This window comes from Elaeis guineensis, chromosome 5 (genome assembly GCF_000442705.2).
Source record: "Elaeis guineensis isolate ETL-2024a chromosome 5, EG11, whole genome shotgun sequence".
NCBI classification, from domain to species: domain Eukaryota; kingdom Viridiplantae; phylum Streptophyta; class Magnoliopsida; order Arecales; family Arecaceae; genus Elaeis; species Elaeis guineensis.
This window is the reverse complement of record NC_025997.2, coordinates 12,450,172-12,466,214: the sequence shown is the minus strand read 5'-3', so window position 1 is coordinate 12,466,214 and position 16,043 is coordinate 12,450,172. Positions and strand designations below refer to the sequence as shown.

At 37.1% G+C, this 16,043-nt stretch overlaps 1 protein-coding gene across 1 annotated transcript; it reads right to left on the bottom strand.

Annotated features, from left to right (window-relative positions):
• Positions 1–4,249: 4,249 nt before the first annotated feature.
• LOC105044899 (rhamnogalacturonan I rhamnosyltransferase 1) lies at positions 4,250–12,757 on the bottom strand. The gene is made up of 9 exons (XM_019850803.3): positions 12,609–12,757; positions 12,206–12,541; positions 7,016–7,083; positions 6,790–6,878; positions 6,514–6,700; positions 6,123–6,412; positions 5,825–6,029; positions 5,587–5,744; positions 4,250–5,131 (listed from the first exon to the last, which is right to left on the bottom strand). Exons 2-9 carry the CDS (start codon positions 12,495–12,497, stop codon positions 4,909–4,911), a joined length of 1,512 nt encoding a protein of 503 aa, XP_019706362.1. The 5' UTR covers positions 12,498–12,541; positions 12,609–12,757; the 3' UTR covers positions 4,250–4,908.
• Between the last annotated feature and the right edge of the window lie 3,286 nt (positions 12,758–16,043).

The following is a 16,043-nucleotide window of genomic DNA, read 5'->3' as shown; positions in this document are numbered from 1 at the left end:
TAGATAGAAAAGGAGCAGCAGAGTTCATCACGTTTAATAATATTAAACAAAAAAAAATCAGATGGAAAAATGATCATCTTTTACATAGGAAAAGATGATAAGTCCAGAGCATGGAACAACTTCAGAAGATGGAAGACAATGACAAAGCGTCACATTATAAACAGGAGGGAGAAAAATGATTAAGTAGGTTGGAAAAGGAAGACATAGGAAGTGGATCAAAGAAGAGCACAAGAATCTTAATCAACTCTATTAACACCAGGAGACTTTACCACCCCAGCCAGTGAGCATCCTTGACCTAACAAACTGTCACTAGAGGGATATCTCCCAAACATTATTGATATCCACCAATAACTGTTTCTTTGTATTGAAGGACTTTACCTTAATTTCAACCTTGCTGACTAAAAACCTCTTGTCCTTGTTAAAGAAGTCAAAAATCTTTTTGACTGAAAGAAGGCAAAAAGCTAAAAAACTATAAACATTGATCACAAGTGAATCATCCAACTCGTCTGTCTCAAATGCATTCACAAAGAAAACACTTTTCAACACCAAGACTTTTTTTGATGGAATTTTTTTAAAAAAATTTTTTTGATGGAACTTTTCAACGCCAAGAGTTAAACCATGCAAAAAGTACATTTGATGTCACCAAAGCATGGCAGTAATTATTATTAATTCAGAGAAAAAGGGGAAAACTTACTATGAACAACTCATCACACTTTTCTCCAACAAAAAAAGAAGAAAAAAAAGAAAAACTCCTTGTACTCTGTACTGTAATTCCGAGATTTACATCATTCGTCCTAAATATAAGAGGGAACTCATATTACCAATGGTGCAGGAAGCAGTATTCTCAGGGACAGTAATCAAAAGTGGGACAGCTTTGTAGTCAAACAAATAAATGTATGCACGATGCTTGCATGCATCTGTACATACATATAAATACTGGAAAGCCCGACAGAGTTGTTCATTACAACTCATGATGTGTGCAATCATTTTTTTTAAAAAAAAAGAAAAAAAGAGAATAAACATTTGACATCATTAAGCAAGCAAATAATCATAAGGCGTAGCGGACTGTAAGGTGTATAAACATGGGAGACCACTGGTCTTTGATTTTTTGAGAGCAAGCCAGGGAAACTTAATTTGAAAGATTCTCTATCTTACTCTCAAAATATTGAAAACCAGAAAACAATGATATACTATAATTAGAAAATGAAACAGTAATGTAGTACAGTGATGGAGGCGAAAGCAAAGAACTCAATGAGTGAGATAGAGAGGGGACGAACTCATATCCCTTCTTATTTTTTTTAATATAGAAATGAGGCCAAACTCATATCCTCAAGTGGGACATTTAACCGCTGCACTTTCAGCAGGTTGCATCAAAAGATATGCTACTGAGGTCCCACATCACCAGAAGCCAACAGGCCATCCTAACATTATTAATACCACAAAAGACTGCCTTGGGTTCCCGTATTAGCACCCTATTTGTTATCCTTAATCATTACATGAAATAAGGATCCTTAATCATCCTTTTCTCCTCATTTCCAGTGTAGTCTTACATTTAGCTATTAAAATTTTCAGGAAATGGTTGTGATATATTCAACTCTAGCCTACTGTAGTGGCAGTAAATCCCACAGAAAATGATGATGAGCAAGATTTGAAACAAGGATAGTAGAGAAGTAGCTTAGATGTAAAGTGACTGAGGAGGTAACTCTTAGCCCAACAATATAAACTCAGATTCAAGGATCCTTGTTCACCAGGCAAGCTTACCATTAGACATATCCTCAGTCCGTCTGTTGTATTCCCAAACACAACTTGCACAATTTCTTCTTACAACTTTATTTTAACCTAACTACCATCCCATACTTCAGCATATATCTTCTGCAAAACACAAAGGCCATTAACGATTTGTTCCTCAGGAAAATAAGAAAATTTTCAAAAAATTAGCAGAATTTTGTGACCTTTATTAGACCTTGCCACCCTAAGTTAGTATAGCAGCTTATAGTTATCTACTAGTGAAACAAAAGGTACTGACTACTTCTCTGCTTCTCCCCACTATTTTCTAATATCATACATGATGATACATGATGACAAATATGTCTCTACACTCATCTCTATCTTAAACTACTTTGGAGAGTTTTAGAATAACTTCCATCCTGTTGGAAAGACACTTATGATACATATGGTGCGCCTTAATACCACAAAATGCTTGATTGATAAACTGGTCATGCTGCAACTGAATCGAAGGTGCTCCAACTTAATGAGGTCTCTAACTTTGCAACTTTACCTGAGAGGTTATCGGTGAGAACAAGCAGCACACTATGCTTTGCATCATGAATAACACTAGGCACCTATATTTAGGAACATAGTCTGAACCTTGACATCATGATATGATTACTAGTGAGAAGCACCTTACTCAAATATGAAGAGGCTTGAACATGTTTCACTGATAAGCTGTCAATTTACTTTGACTCCACTGAATCTTTCCCGATGCACCATTGGCCCTCAAAAAGAAAGAAAATCTTTTCTGAAGGATAGATTAAAAGAACATGACATAATTTTTTCCCATTTACAAGCGATGCCTCAATATCAGTCTTCTGGAATTAACAATAAATTAAAACTCATGAGGAGACATGAATAACGTAGCACAAACAAAATCATCTATTTCAATCCAAGAAGAGTAGGGCTGTCGTGTTTGCAGGTAACTGAAGGGTTTTAGGCTAAAAGCAAAGTAGTATTTGGGTTTATGGACGTGGCTTGTGGGATGCCTCCATTAAGAAAGCTAAATATCAGTCTTCTGGAATTAACAATAAATTAAAACTCATGAGGAGACATGAATAACGTAGCACAAACAAAATCATCTATTTCAATCCAAGAAGAGTAGGGCTGTCGTGTTTGCAGGTAACTGAAGGGTTTTAGGCTAAAAGCAAAGTAGTATTTGGATTTATGGACGTGGCTTGTGGAATGGTGCTAAATTTGGAAAGCATACCTTCGACGAGAGAAGAGGGAGGAGAGCAGGCAGAGGGGTATTCCCTCTTGTGCTGAGAGCATCCTCCAGTTGAGGCCGCACGCGCTTTGCTCTTTGGCAAACACCGGGAAAGTGCGGGGCCAGGTCCAGGGAGATAAAATCGGAACGAGAAAAGAGCCGAGTTATGACTTCCGAACCAATAGAGGAGGGCGCCAAGTCTCCTGAGAGAAAATCCCATGAAAGAAATCAATTTTCACGCTAGATACTTGTTCCTCCCCAGTCTACTACTCTAGATGCCTACATGAGCTTAGACTGCATAAATAGCAATAAATAAAATAGGCCGTTCTACCGTTATACCCACCCAAATGATTTCGTTGCTGGTATCTTTTTTCGCGAAACTGCTGTTCCAAACTGTAACATGAGTTAGTACAGAATCAGCATCATATTGAAAGTTCGTTCTTGGTGGATGAATGGATGGTACAGTGGTTTACGCAAAAAAAATGAAAAAGAAAAGAAAAGAAAAGAAAAAAAGGTGTTTATGTCTGAAGACTTGCCTGTGAATTCAGGTAGCATCTTTCATACGTTTCTTGCAGGTCTCCTACAAATTATGTCATTTCTACAGACCAGTAATTGAGACTTGGCTTAAGCAGTTTATATCTTTTCTTTGTTCCTGTCTGTCGGACTGCAAGTTCAAACATTGTTGGAGTGCTGCGTAATTTTTCAAAACGTCATTAGTAGTGTGGCATTCTATCAAGCCAGCAAAGGGGCTTTCGGTCCTCCTTATTGAGTCTTTAGCACTCTAAAACCAAAAAACAAAATCATGGCATAGAGAATTTTAATGGCAATGTTGTGGTTTGTCGCCAAAGAAAATAACAACGGTTTGTGGCTTCTTCGGAGATTATCCACCAGCGGCTTCTTAAACCATGTTTATTTTTTCTCACCATTTTTCCCTTTTCACCGATTTTTCTGACTAGGCATATGGTCGGCAAAGAAATGCCTGCCTAACATGCCACAACCGACAGAAGGCCGGAGTCTCTTCTGGCAAAACTAAATTTCAAAGCACTGATAGAAGATCTGCGCCGCTTCTAACCAGTGGGTTCTATAGCTGTTCAAAATTATTACAACCTCTACGGAATTGAGTAGTGAAATAATGCTTAAATCACACAGAGGTCAGTGCTTGATCAAGAAACATGAAAAGAGAGGGAAAAAAACAAATTATGCATCATCTCTATTCCAACTTGCAAAAAATGATGCCAAGCTTTAAGAGCAGCAGCTGAAAGAAAACAACTATTACATACAACAGAGCAACGTATAAGTTCACTTTCAAGATCATTTGGTACCAACAGAGATGAAGATGCTGAATTCAGGCCATGGTACAGATATGTTTCCCATTTCAGAATCACATGACTACATAAGCAGTAGTTAATTTGTTTTTGTAATTGCAACTGGAGACAACATTCAGCAACTGAACCCAATATTTCGTAACAAAAGAAAGAGGTAACAGAAATATCCTGATACAAGCCTAGAGGCCACCATGTTTGCTATTACAGTTGTGTCAAGGAAACTGAAGAAAATATATGAAGAATCAAAATAACTGAGCTATAAAAGAATGGCAAAGCAGTCATCAAAAATGCAGCTAGAACGAAGCTAGGTTGTGAACAAATGAAGTTTGTGATCCTTCGATCTTTACACTCTATGCTCATGGTTTTAGCTCCATTGTGACGGCATTGTGTGCTCCTCTTTTTCCCATGGTACATCGGGCATCATCATCTATGTCTTACTCATGAAAAACGAGAGATGGAAAGAGAAAAACTCGGTCAGCTATACAAAGGAAGCTGCAGATGCACTGGCATACCCTCAAAAGGAGAATGTCATGGTCATGAAGATGACAAGAATTACTTATCAACAGCTTCAGAAATCAGAGTGCCCTGATTCAGTGCTTAGACTCCTTAGAGCGCAAGGCATTCTTGAGGATTGGCATAAAAATAATCCTCCTCCTTTGGCCGTCCAGGAATGACCTTCCTTATAGCTGGCTGGCCCATTCGGTTCTTGTGTACCTCTTGAACAGCATTAGAGAACTGATTCCATGATAGTTTCCCATCTTTGAGGAGATCCAAAAGTTTTACTAGTTCTCTCTTGTCCAACAATATGGTCTTACGGAAGCCACTAAACCTATACAGGCAAAAGAGAGGCCAGTTGATGACAAGCTAAACAACTGAATTCAAATGAATGTTTAAATGAAGGGATCTGAACAAAGCAGATGGAAATTTTAAGGAGTTCCTAAACTTGGGTATTCATTCAGTCACTGAAACAAAATTTTCAGAACAAACTCATATGTTTATGTATGTTTTACATGTCTACAATTAAATGCTCTCTACAAAAGAGACAAAGAGGAAAGCAAACATATGCAGATAAAACACATTTATAATTCTTAAGAGCTGAAGCATCAGTCATGTAAATTACTCAACCAAAATAAAAAATTTAAAATATCTTGACAGGGCCAAACCTCTCAAGCTGGGGTGTAAAAGTTATGTGAAACAGCTATTCAGATGGCAGATTCCCAATTAAAGGGATTTAGGGCTAACCAAGAAAAGAAGCAAACGAAATGGATTTGGAAAGAGGCAAACCTGCGGTGTCCCTCTACAACTTTTGCCATATTACCATCATAACTCGGAATAAAGACATCACTTGCAACAGAAACCAGATAGTCCAATGCTGCCATCTTAGTTGAGTGATTCTGGAAAGACCTCAACTCATCAGGAGTCAGAAGCATTTCCTTCCTTACCTGTAATTCAGAAGGTGAATGACAATAGTCCGAGTGGCATCTTAAAAATCATACTGACACTAGTAAGAACAAGGGCATACTATTTTAGGATATGCAGCCCTTAGAGCAGCCAGCCTTCTCTCACCACCATAGATCTCTCCAGAGGCAATGTATATCTGGGTGTTCCTCATGAAGCCTAGCGCTTGTAAGACCAAGGATATTTCCTCAGGGGTAAGAGGGCATAAACCTTCTAGTCTTTTCTGCTCGGACACTATTTCCTTCTCTTTCCACCATGGATATGCATATCTAAAAGTTCAAAAACACAAAACAAATAATATAATTAATGAGGGAAAATAAAACCAAAAACAAGAACTCTAAAGAAAAAAGTAAACAGCCAACCTCATCCTTGTGAGTTCCTTAGTTTCTTCATCAGAGCATCCATGAGTACAACCAGAAAAAGATAGCATATCCATCTCATATCGCAGATGAAGCACAACAAAGAACCCACTTCTCTGTAGAATTGAGATAAGCTTGTCACCTAAAGCCTCGATCTGAGGTGTAAATTTTAATGCCTCATAATTAACACGGCAACGAAGCTTTTGGAGCTCAATGGGAAGGCCATTGTTTGCAAGACGAGCATCTGTTTTATTAAAATGGATCACCTTGTGCCTCCTTACAATAGGCAAGATCTGCAAGTAGAACATTTTTGCAAGAAAATCCATGCCTGAAATAGATTACATAGGAGGAATACTATATGTAGCAATAAGAATAAAAGGCACCTTTGACTGACCTGCCGCAAGTAGTATTTCTCACTGGACCAGCTGACGGGAGGCAAAGAGAATATTTGCCTGCGAATTTTTCGACCAGACTTGTCTGAAATTTTTCTACTGAACTTGTCTGGAAGTTTTCTGATGATCTTTACTTCATCACTCAAGGAATTAATGAAATGATTAACATTAAATATATCCCTAAAGTCACTGCATAAACATATTGACTATGGTCAGAAAAAATAATTCCATAAACAATAGTACAGCTTCAGCCAGCAAGCTAAAAGTGAACTTCATACCTAGGATCAGCCCAGAAAGATGTTTTATCAAGTTCAGGAACTACCAAGGTTAGATTCAGATAGCTTGCAACAGTGACCATATCACAGATCTGAAAGGTCACAAACTACTATAAGAATAGTGGATGAACAGCAGCAACCAACGCGTTCTAATTGCACAAAATATGGCAGTGGAAAATAGAGCGCTTAGGAAAAGCAAATGAAGTTAATTGGAATAAAATTTACAAACCGCAGCTCGCATTTGATTTAAGCCACCATTGCATGACACCAGAAGATAGCCATTGCTTTTGTAAATCCCTGGAGAAGAAGTTTAAAGTAGTCACACTGGAAGTATTGCTAAATTACATAAAAATTAATACCAGGTAGCTTAAGGTTAATTGTAGCATGGCTCATTATTTTAGTATAACAAAAGTAAGCAACATTTAGGGGCCATTGCTTGGTGCAATGGTAAAGGCTTGGACTGACAAATACAATGGCATGGGGTTCAAGTTCTGTTGGAAAAAATGTCTCGAATTCGACTCACAGTAAGCCCAGAACAAGATCCAGGACGACGAACGGAGTCCAACGAGCTCAAGAACAGCCTAAACGAAATCCAAATGGAGAAATTACGTACGAAAGAAGACGAGGAGGTGGGCTGGTAGGGCCCACAAACGGCAGAAGGGCCCACTGGGTGCGTGGGCTCGCAGATGCGCGGGCTAGGCCCAGCGGATGTGCGCGTGGGCCGGCCCAGCAGGCACACAAGATTGCGGCCTGTGAGGTGTCTTCACGCGGTCCATTGTGGCCGGTTCACAAAGGGAGGCATGGACCGCCCGAGCGTTTCCCACATGGTTTCTCACGGTCCACAGTGGACTAGCAACGTTTCCAAGTGGTTTCTCGCGGCTCATGTGGGGTTCTTGTGGACCGATGCGCGATCGGGTGGTTGCGAGTGCTCGCGATCATGATCGGACGGATCAGAGGAGATCAAGAAAGTGCAAGGTTGCGATGGGGTGCGATCCAACGGCCAGTTTCCAATCTGAGGCGCGATTGGATGGCCGAGAAGCTATAGGAGTCCGATCAGGAGTTTAATTCCGATACAGTTTAGATTTTAGGGCTTTAAGAGCCCTTTGGGCGAACAAAACCGTAGGAGTGCAGCCGTGAGGAGTCCGACGAGCAGAGAGGAGGCATCAGCCATGGGAGGCTCAGGCAGCAGTCGAGAAGAGTTCGACGGACGCCGAGTGCGTGCAACAGACAAAACAGATACTGCAGAGCACCGACAAGAGATCGAAGGCAGAGCAGAATGTCAAACAGAGCAGCTGCGGAGAGGCATGATGTAGCGGTTCGCTCCATAGAAAGCGTCCAGAGACGTCGAGGATCCTGATACTGACAGGCCTGTGAGAGGATCTCCTTGGAGGATTTGAGAGAGCTTTTGTGAAAGTAGCTTCTAGATGAGAGAGGTGTGCATATGAGAGTTAAGAGTGAGTGTTCTCCTCTTATATTGTTTTCTCTTTCATAATGAAGCTTGCATGCAACACTTGGACTATTCCATGTACTTGATTGTGTGTTCCTATTTTATCTTATTTCTTCTTTCTTCCTACTGCAATGGGTGGTATTGGATCCTGGGCAACAAGTGATCTCAGAGCAAGTGATATCACAACAAATTCTAGGGTAGCCATTTTGTATATAAGAAAAAGACTAATAGTTAGGTCTATCCCTAATTCAACACCCCCCCACACCAAACCACAAAAAAAAAATGTGGATTGAATATATATATATATATATATATATAACAATATTAAGCAATATATTGATAGGAGAAGTTTAGTTTCTCTTTGTATGAGTATATAGTGATACTGTTGGAGCTGTATGTTACAAATGTCAGAGGGATCACAAAAATAAACATAAAATGAACCAGCCCAAAAAAAATGGGGTTTTTCAACAAAAAAGAAAGGAAAAAAAAAAGAAAGTAAATAGCATTAACTTGAAATAATATCGGAATAGTTGACATTATTGACATCAAGATAGAGTCATCATCAAAGTTTGGTTGATTCAGAATAACTTCTCATACAAACACCCGTAGAAGTGATGACTCAGTAAAAAAAATATTAAGCAACTTGTGGAGCAAAATAGAATGTGTTGTTCCACATAAATGAACACATGAGAGGAGTAGAGACTTGGATAAAATTAAGGGACCACAGATTTACAAAGCAACCTGCCTTGCTAAAGTTCTGCTCTGTATATAATGGAACGAAGGTAAATGAAGCAGAAACATACTTTTTTTTTTCAGTCTTTGGCAGAAACTTTTAAAGCAAAAGTATTTGTATCACGACTATAAAACCATGTTTATTGTATGGATCATATAGAAATGAGACAGGCCTATGAGTTTGCGATGATGCAAGGATAATTATGTGAAAAAACTAGGATGACAGATTTAGGAGTGGATGCAGCAGAAGAGAGTTAGGAGGAGCAGTAAAAGGGAAAAAATGTTTAGGAATACCTAGACATGTGCATTGTAAGCTCAGAGATGAACGTAGTGAAGCGAGAGTCCTTGGTAGAATTATTTAAAAAATATAAAAAACAAGGAAGACATTATGGAACTAGTGAGAAGTAACTTAAGACATCTTTAATTTTTAAGGAAATAGAATGGATAGAATCCCACTGCAAGCAAGGATCCATAGAGCTGATAAACTTGATGCACTAAATGTTGCTTCTCATATGTTGTTTATGTGTGTTATGTATAAAATCTACACAAACTTCACTCAATTGATAATCTTGGTGCCAATGATTTTTTAGGAAAACTTTCCACAAGATTCTCGTGGAAGCTGCACAAGGAAGACATGATAAATAAATGACAAAACTGAATATAGATCAAATTGAAGATTTCCCGTTCTTTACAACTTCGTCAATGTATAATGTGGGGAAAACCTGGTATCATACCAGCAAATAAGACGATACAATTTTATGGAAGTAGATAAGTAACTCATGAGAGATAGTGATTGATAAGGATTGAGTTATGAAAGCTAGTAAAAAGTTTCTAAGAGCCATTACTACATGTGGTTGTTGAAGAAACAGCTCCCACTAAACATATCAAACATGATAGGAGATCAACCAATATGGCAGATTAAGCACCTTCACAAAGAACAAATTTGAACTCACGTAAAGCCTGTGAAACAACAATCACCAAAAGACCAATATATAAAGGTGCTAGCAACCTCCTTGTCTTGCCTATTGCATCTTTCTCAAACCATACTTAACCAGCATTTAACAGATCTTCACCAAATAAAATACTGCAATGAGTTAACACTATCATCTAAAACTTCAACTTTCGTAAGCATGCCAGCATTGAGATCTGATAAACAATTTAGCCAATACGGTGCTATAAGGTTAAAACTTTGCATTTTGATAGGTGATTGACATAATGCATGGGCAACATCAAGATGCTACTTTTGCTAACCTAAGTAGTGAAAAAATTTAGCTATATATAATGGTTTCAGAAATAAGCAGATGAGATGATAGAGCACTACAAAAGCTCAATATATAAAACATTGCCCTGTGTCAGGCTACAATCTTAACTATATAGCAACAGAAATTAGAATTAGGTAGCTGTTATATTAGAAAAAATACGATAACACATAACATAAAGTGCATGAGACATGTCACAAAGCTATCATTGCTTCCTTGTATTCTTTCAGATTTGGAGTGCTTCCAATAGCTTTCAAGAGCAAGTATGTGAGCTGATATACCTGTAAGAAAGCTGGGTCTATGAAAACACGTGTGCCTTTGAGACTATCATAGATTATATTGATCAATTTTGTCTCTTCTATTAGTTAATTTCATGCAGAAGGTCTATATCTTATGGTTGAAGAATCACACTATTGTATGAAGTTAACCAATATATCATGACAAAATGCTGTGTGTTTTAAGAGACAATAGGCAGCAAACAGATGAACTATATTTACCCTGTTGCTTCTAACTTCTTCTAGGATCTGCAATGCGAGGCCTTAGAACCGCCTCAACAAAAGATCAGTTAAATTCAAGCTTGTGTATGCCAATTCTGGAGACAATCATGCAAATTGCTAACTACATGTAATTATAAATCACTTTTCCAGAACCTAACTTTTTCTTGCATCCTCCATCCAAAATGTAATATATACATTATCTATCGATAATATCTTCAATCTTGTCCTTCAAGGTCTATTCTCCTGTACAGCAAATTGTCCATCTTCATCAGTAAAAGCCTTGTGCATGGAGCTGAAGGGTGTTCCACATGCTTTGCATGACATTTTATTCTCTGACATTTTTCAGATGTATTCATACCCTTTGGTATGATCTTTCCACTTAACCAAAAAAAAAAAAGAACCTTGTGGAGGTTAAACCTCTTATGATGACAAAATGGGCCACCAATCTTGATGTTAAATCAAATAACCAAAGAAAAGAGGAAATGATCTCCTCATGTGAAATGCAGGCCTTTAGAAAGAACCTACAGCATAGCAGTAAAATGATGATTATATCAATCCACTAATGGCCTACACCTTTTCTTCAATTCTTAACAGATTTATGTATACTCTCACTATACATCTGGAAATTGACATAACAACTGTGACTGTCCTCAACCTTCATCAGATTTGTAAGCATTGCTTTATTGTTGGATCTTTCCTTTTCTTGGTAAATATTATATGTTAGGACTGGGTCCAATAATATGTTATTTCCCTCATAGCACCAATCTGATTCAGTTAGCCCATTTCTATCATGCATCTAGTTGATTTCTATCATTGAACACCAACCAATTTGCTGTTATAGTCGATGAAATAATCCCAAAACAACAAGAAGAACAAACAATAAGAACTCTATACATGAATAGTATGATCCAAACATAAAACTATAGCAGGGGGGCCCAACTACAAGCCTTTTTCCAAAACAACATATGTATTATGTGCCTCAAGATTTTGAGACTAATAAGCTCTTCTAGTATCAATCCAAATCAAGCCCTAACTTTAACAAAGCAAACACTAATGATCCTCTCTTACTCAAATCAAATCATTGATCTCTAAATTTAAAAAAACACGACAGCCAGCCAAAAGAAACCAGGCTTAACCAAAGCAGCACCAACATTTTTGGAACAATAGGCCCAACAGCCCTCTAACAACATAGAAGTAGAAGGATTAACTAATTAAACCCACTAAGTGCCCTAGCAACGGTAAATTCCAAGATCAGACCGGACAAAAAGAACAAAAAATCAAAACAGAAACCCTAATTCGCAATCCAAATTCGTGTAAAATCATCAACACATTCAGCGAAAAATCAAAGATTTCGCTCGCATTTACAGTAAGGATTGGTAAAATTCCAGCCCACCGCCTGTCAAGAAAATCAAGAACGGGACCAAGAACGAGGCCGGCATCCAGATCAAACACAGAGAGCGAGAGAGGGAGGGAATGCAACTGACTTTGGGGGACGATCGCCGGCGGCGACGGCGGAGAGCGGCCGAGGTCGAGGACGGAGTTGGTGGCGTTGGGGCGGCCGCGGCGATCGACGCAGCCGGAGGGCCAGGATTTGGGGAGGCGGGGATGCAACAACGACGTTAGCTGCATGATCACGGTCCACAACAGGATGCTCGTCCCCAACTTCAGCGCCCACTTCCTCATCATCCGCCTCCCTCCGCCGCCAGCAGCTGCGGCGGCGCCGGCGTGGGCCCTGGGCGGGAGCAGGGGCTTCCTCGCCCTCGCGTCGTCCACCATTCCCCAGCCTCTTCCAGAATCCCCGCCTATGGCTGCATTGCGATCTACATACCATTTAAAACATTTACATAAAAAAGTTAAAAAAATAAAAAATAAGCATTATAAAACAACCTTCAACCAGAGAGAGAGAGATGAGGGAGGATCGGAATTATTGAGGAGAAGGGGGTTTGAGAATGGCTCCGAGTGGGACAGTTCGCCCGCCGATGGGGGGAGAGAGTTGAGTTTTTTTTTTTAATATTTTAATAGCTTCTTGGGTGGAGTGATCGTACTTTTGTGGTCAAGCGGCAAAGACAAAGTTTCATGGCTGATAGCTTGCTTGCATCACAATGGGGTTGATAGAGCACAATGGCTTCTTCATATTTTGCTAGATTTATTTCAATTTAAATAATTTATTTATTTTTATTCAAATAATTCATTTTTTTTAACAATTTAATGATAAAAATTATAAAATATACGAAGAGGGAGGATTAAAGCAAATTAGAGTTAAGTGGATGAAGTAGACAAATTGTTAAAATAAAATAAAAGATCAAAATTATAGGACCTGTCACAACAACTTTTAAATATTATTTGTTGTGTTATATATTAATATATAGTTAATAAGCCTTTTAAATACAGATTGTTACTTAGATAACTATTAAAAAGCAGAAATAAGAATGGTATGAGATTTGTAACGTTGTGCACTTAAAGTACTACATGTTTAAATTTGAATCTGAAAGTCAACTTAAAAGCATAACTATCAGATTATATTATTATCTAACATGGACTTAACCATAATGATTCATAACGGTTACAAAATGGTTTCTTTTGTAGTTTTTAAAGATGAAAATTTTTTTTTTGGATACAAAAGTGGAGGCTTTGTCTCATTTAAGATCTATTGTAATACATATCCATTGCATCAATATACAAGAATTATTTTTAAAGAGGATGGTATATAGTTGTGACTATCAATTACGGACTCTCCATAGATCACTTGTGTAGCTACTTACTCCCTAGTTGATTTTCTTTATGGCATACAGGAGTTGCTTGAAATGCAAAATAAGTATGTTTCTAATGTAATATATCTTTGAAGATTTGATTGGTAGCTTCAATCTATATTTATTCGTGAAACAACTACAGTAGAATTTCCTTCAATCCATACTTGAGACTTTCAAACAGCAGCTAGTTTTATAATCAGAGATCAACAAGCTTGACTTGCTATGGGCATGAGGGCATATGTCTTCCTTCATGCTTTGTGTCTTTTGCTGAAATGGTTGGTACATGGGCTAAGCTATGCCATATGGTTCTCCAGTTTCAAAAATGAAATCCATGTTAAGTTAGCAAATAAAGACTATTAACTTTCATTCTCATAGGATATAATAGATTCTAAAAGTATGGTTAGAAAATATAATAATTTCAAAGTGATCATTAACTAAGAGGTTTAAACCTAGCAAAAAATTTGATGCTCTATTTTATAATGTCTTATAAAGTATTTTATTTCAACTTTGTAGAAAATATTTAGATGGCCATTGAATAATAGAAATGTGAATGACTTGAGAGTTTTATTGTTATACATTTAAAGCAATGTTTTAAACTTGAATGGCCACTACAATGATTACTAATGGCTACCTTAACATAACCTTCACTATAATGATTACTAATGGCTACTACAATAGTTAATTTTATACTTTTCAATATTAAATCCATGTTAAGTTAGACAAGTAAAGAACACTAATTCCTATTCTAAAGAGAAATAATGGATTCTAAATGTGTGGTCATAAACATAATAATTTCAAAGTGATCATTATTGAGGAGAATTTTATTATCTAAACCTTGGAAAAAAATTTCAAAGCTCAATTTTAAAATATTTTATTTTCAACTTTGTATAAAATATTTAGATAACCATTGAATAACTATAATGAGGATGATTTGATAGTTTTATTGCTATACATTTAAAGTGTTATTTCTTAATTTGAAGTCAAGTTAGAAGCATAACTTCATCTAAAGTATGTAGTTTTGAAGTCAATTTAGAAACATAACTATCAAGTTATATTGCTATCTTAACATAGCCTTCATTATAATGATTAATAATGGCCACTATAATAGTTATTTTTATTTTCAAGGGTTAAATCCATGTTAAGTTAGCATGTAAAAACTATTATTTTGCATTCCAAATGAAAATAATGGATTCCAAATGTATAGTTAGAATATAACTAACCCATTAATTGCTAGTTGGCTCACTATAATTATATGTTGAATTAAATCTAAAAAATCTGAATCTGAATCCAAACTTCATTTTTCTTATCTAGTTTAAATAAAGATACAACATAGATCTAACTCAAGTACAATCCTTTGACAGGCCTATAAGATCATATAATGCCAATAAATGAAGTAACAATAATAAACACCAATATTTAGTGATCTTTTTTTTTTTGTGGGGGGGATAAAAAGTTTTTAAGATGATAAACTGATAAGAATAGATACTATATTCCCAAAGGAACAAAAAAAAAAAAAAGGAAAAAAAAATAATTCTTTATGAAATATGCACACACGTGTAAGTTATACTCCAGTATTATTCAAATCTAATAAGGATATATGTAGACTAGTTGAGAATAAGAACGTCCATCTTATCACTCTCATACAAATCTAATTCAAAATATGAATTTTGATCTAAAAAACAGACCTATTAAGCTTTGGGTCGGGTGTGTAGTAATTATAGAGCTCGATGAAAAAATAGATCCGATAAGAATCTAGGACTCAAAATCATAAGTCATATAATATTTAATTGTTGTCTCAATCTAATACAATTACATGTGCCTTCATTTTTAAATCATTAGCTCATGTCAATTGATAAATCATTACTATTTTTTTCTCCATCTTCGTAGTGCGGTAAAGTTTTTGTTTTACCCCTTTCTCTTATAGATTTGGCATGAGAAAAGCAATATTTGGCTCTCTCTCCTCTAATCCCTTCTCAAGCCTACCATTCTTTTGCCTCATCTCATTGCCTAGATAAAGCCCAAATTAGTTTAACAATAAATGTTAGCAATTCATAATGGATTGGAGGTTAGGTAGGGTCTGGAATTTGGATTTGAATTTAGCAATACATGATCTGAATTCAGCTATAGGATATTAACAAATTGACCCATTCACTGGTGCGGTTGAGTTGCAACTAGCATTGCTTTGGGAAGCAAATCCTCTTCAATCAAACAGTAACCTATCCAGCAAGCAACAGCATGGCACCACTTTTTAAAGAAATGCACCCTCCACCTAGCCGCCCATTCTAAAAAGTAAACTGCTACTGAAAGTTGGAATCAACCGTTGCATCTCCTCAACGTCAATGCGATTATTCCTAGTCCATCCTACCTCTATCTCTCTCTCTATGTTTGCTTCGGATATTGGACGACTCATAAACTGACCCAAAGAAGGTAAGGACTCCTTCCTTCCTACCTTCTACTTGAACTGCAAGCCAAACAAACCCATGAAGATTCTCTCCATCCATCCTAACCTTCTCCATCCAACAGTATTAATAATATTCCCATGCCCATGCCCATGCCCAGAGGAAGAAGGAAA

Excerpts from the sequence above, each read along its gene's own strand:
- LOC105044899 (XM_019850803.3), bottom strand. The coding sequence starts at position 12,497 with ATGGTGGACGACGCGAGGGCGAGGAAGCCCCTGCTCCCGCCCAGGGCC. Across the intron at positions 6,879-7,015 it reads TAAATCAAATGCGAGCTGCG|ATCTGTGATATGGTCACTGT; the intron begins GTTTGTAAATTT and ends GTGACCTTTCAG. Across the intron at positions 5,745-5,824 it reads GGGCTGCATATCCTAAAATA|GTAAGGAAGGAAATGCTTCT; the intron begins GTATGCCCTTGT and ends TCTGAATTACAG.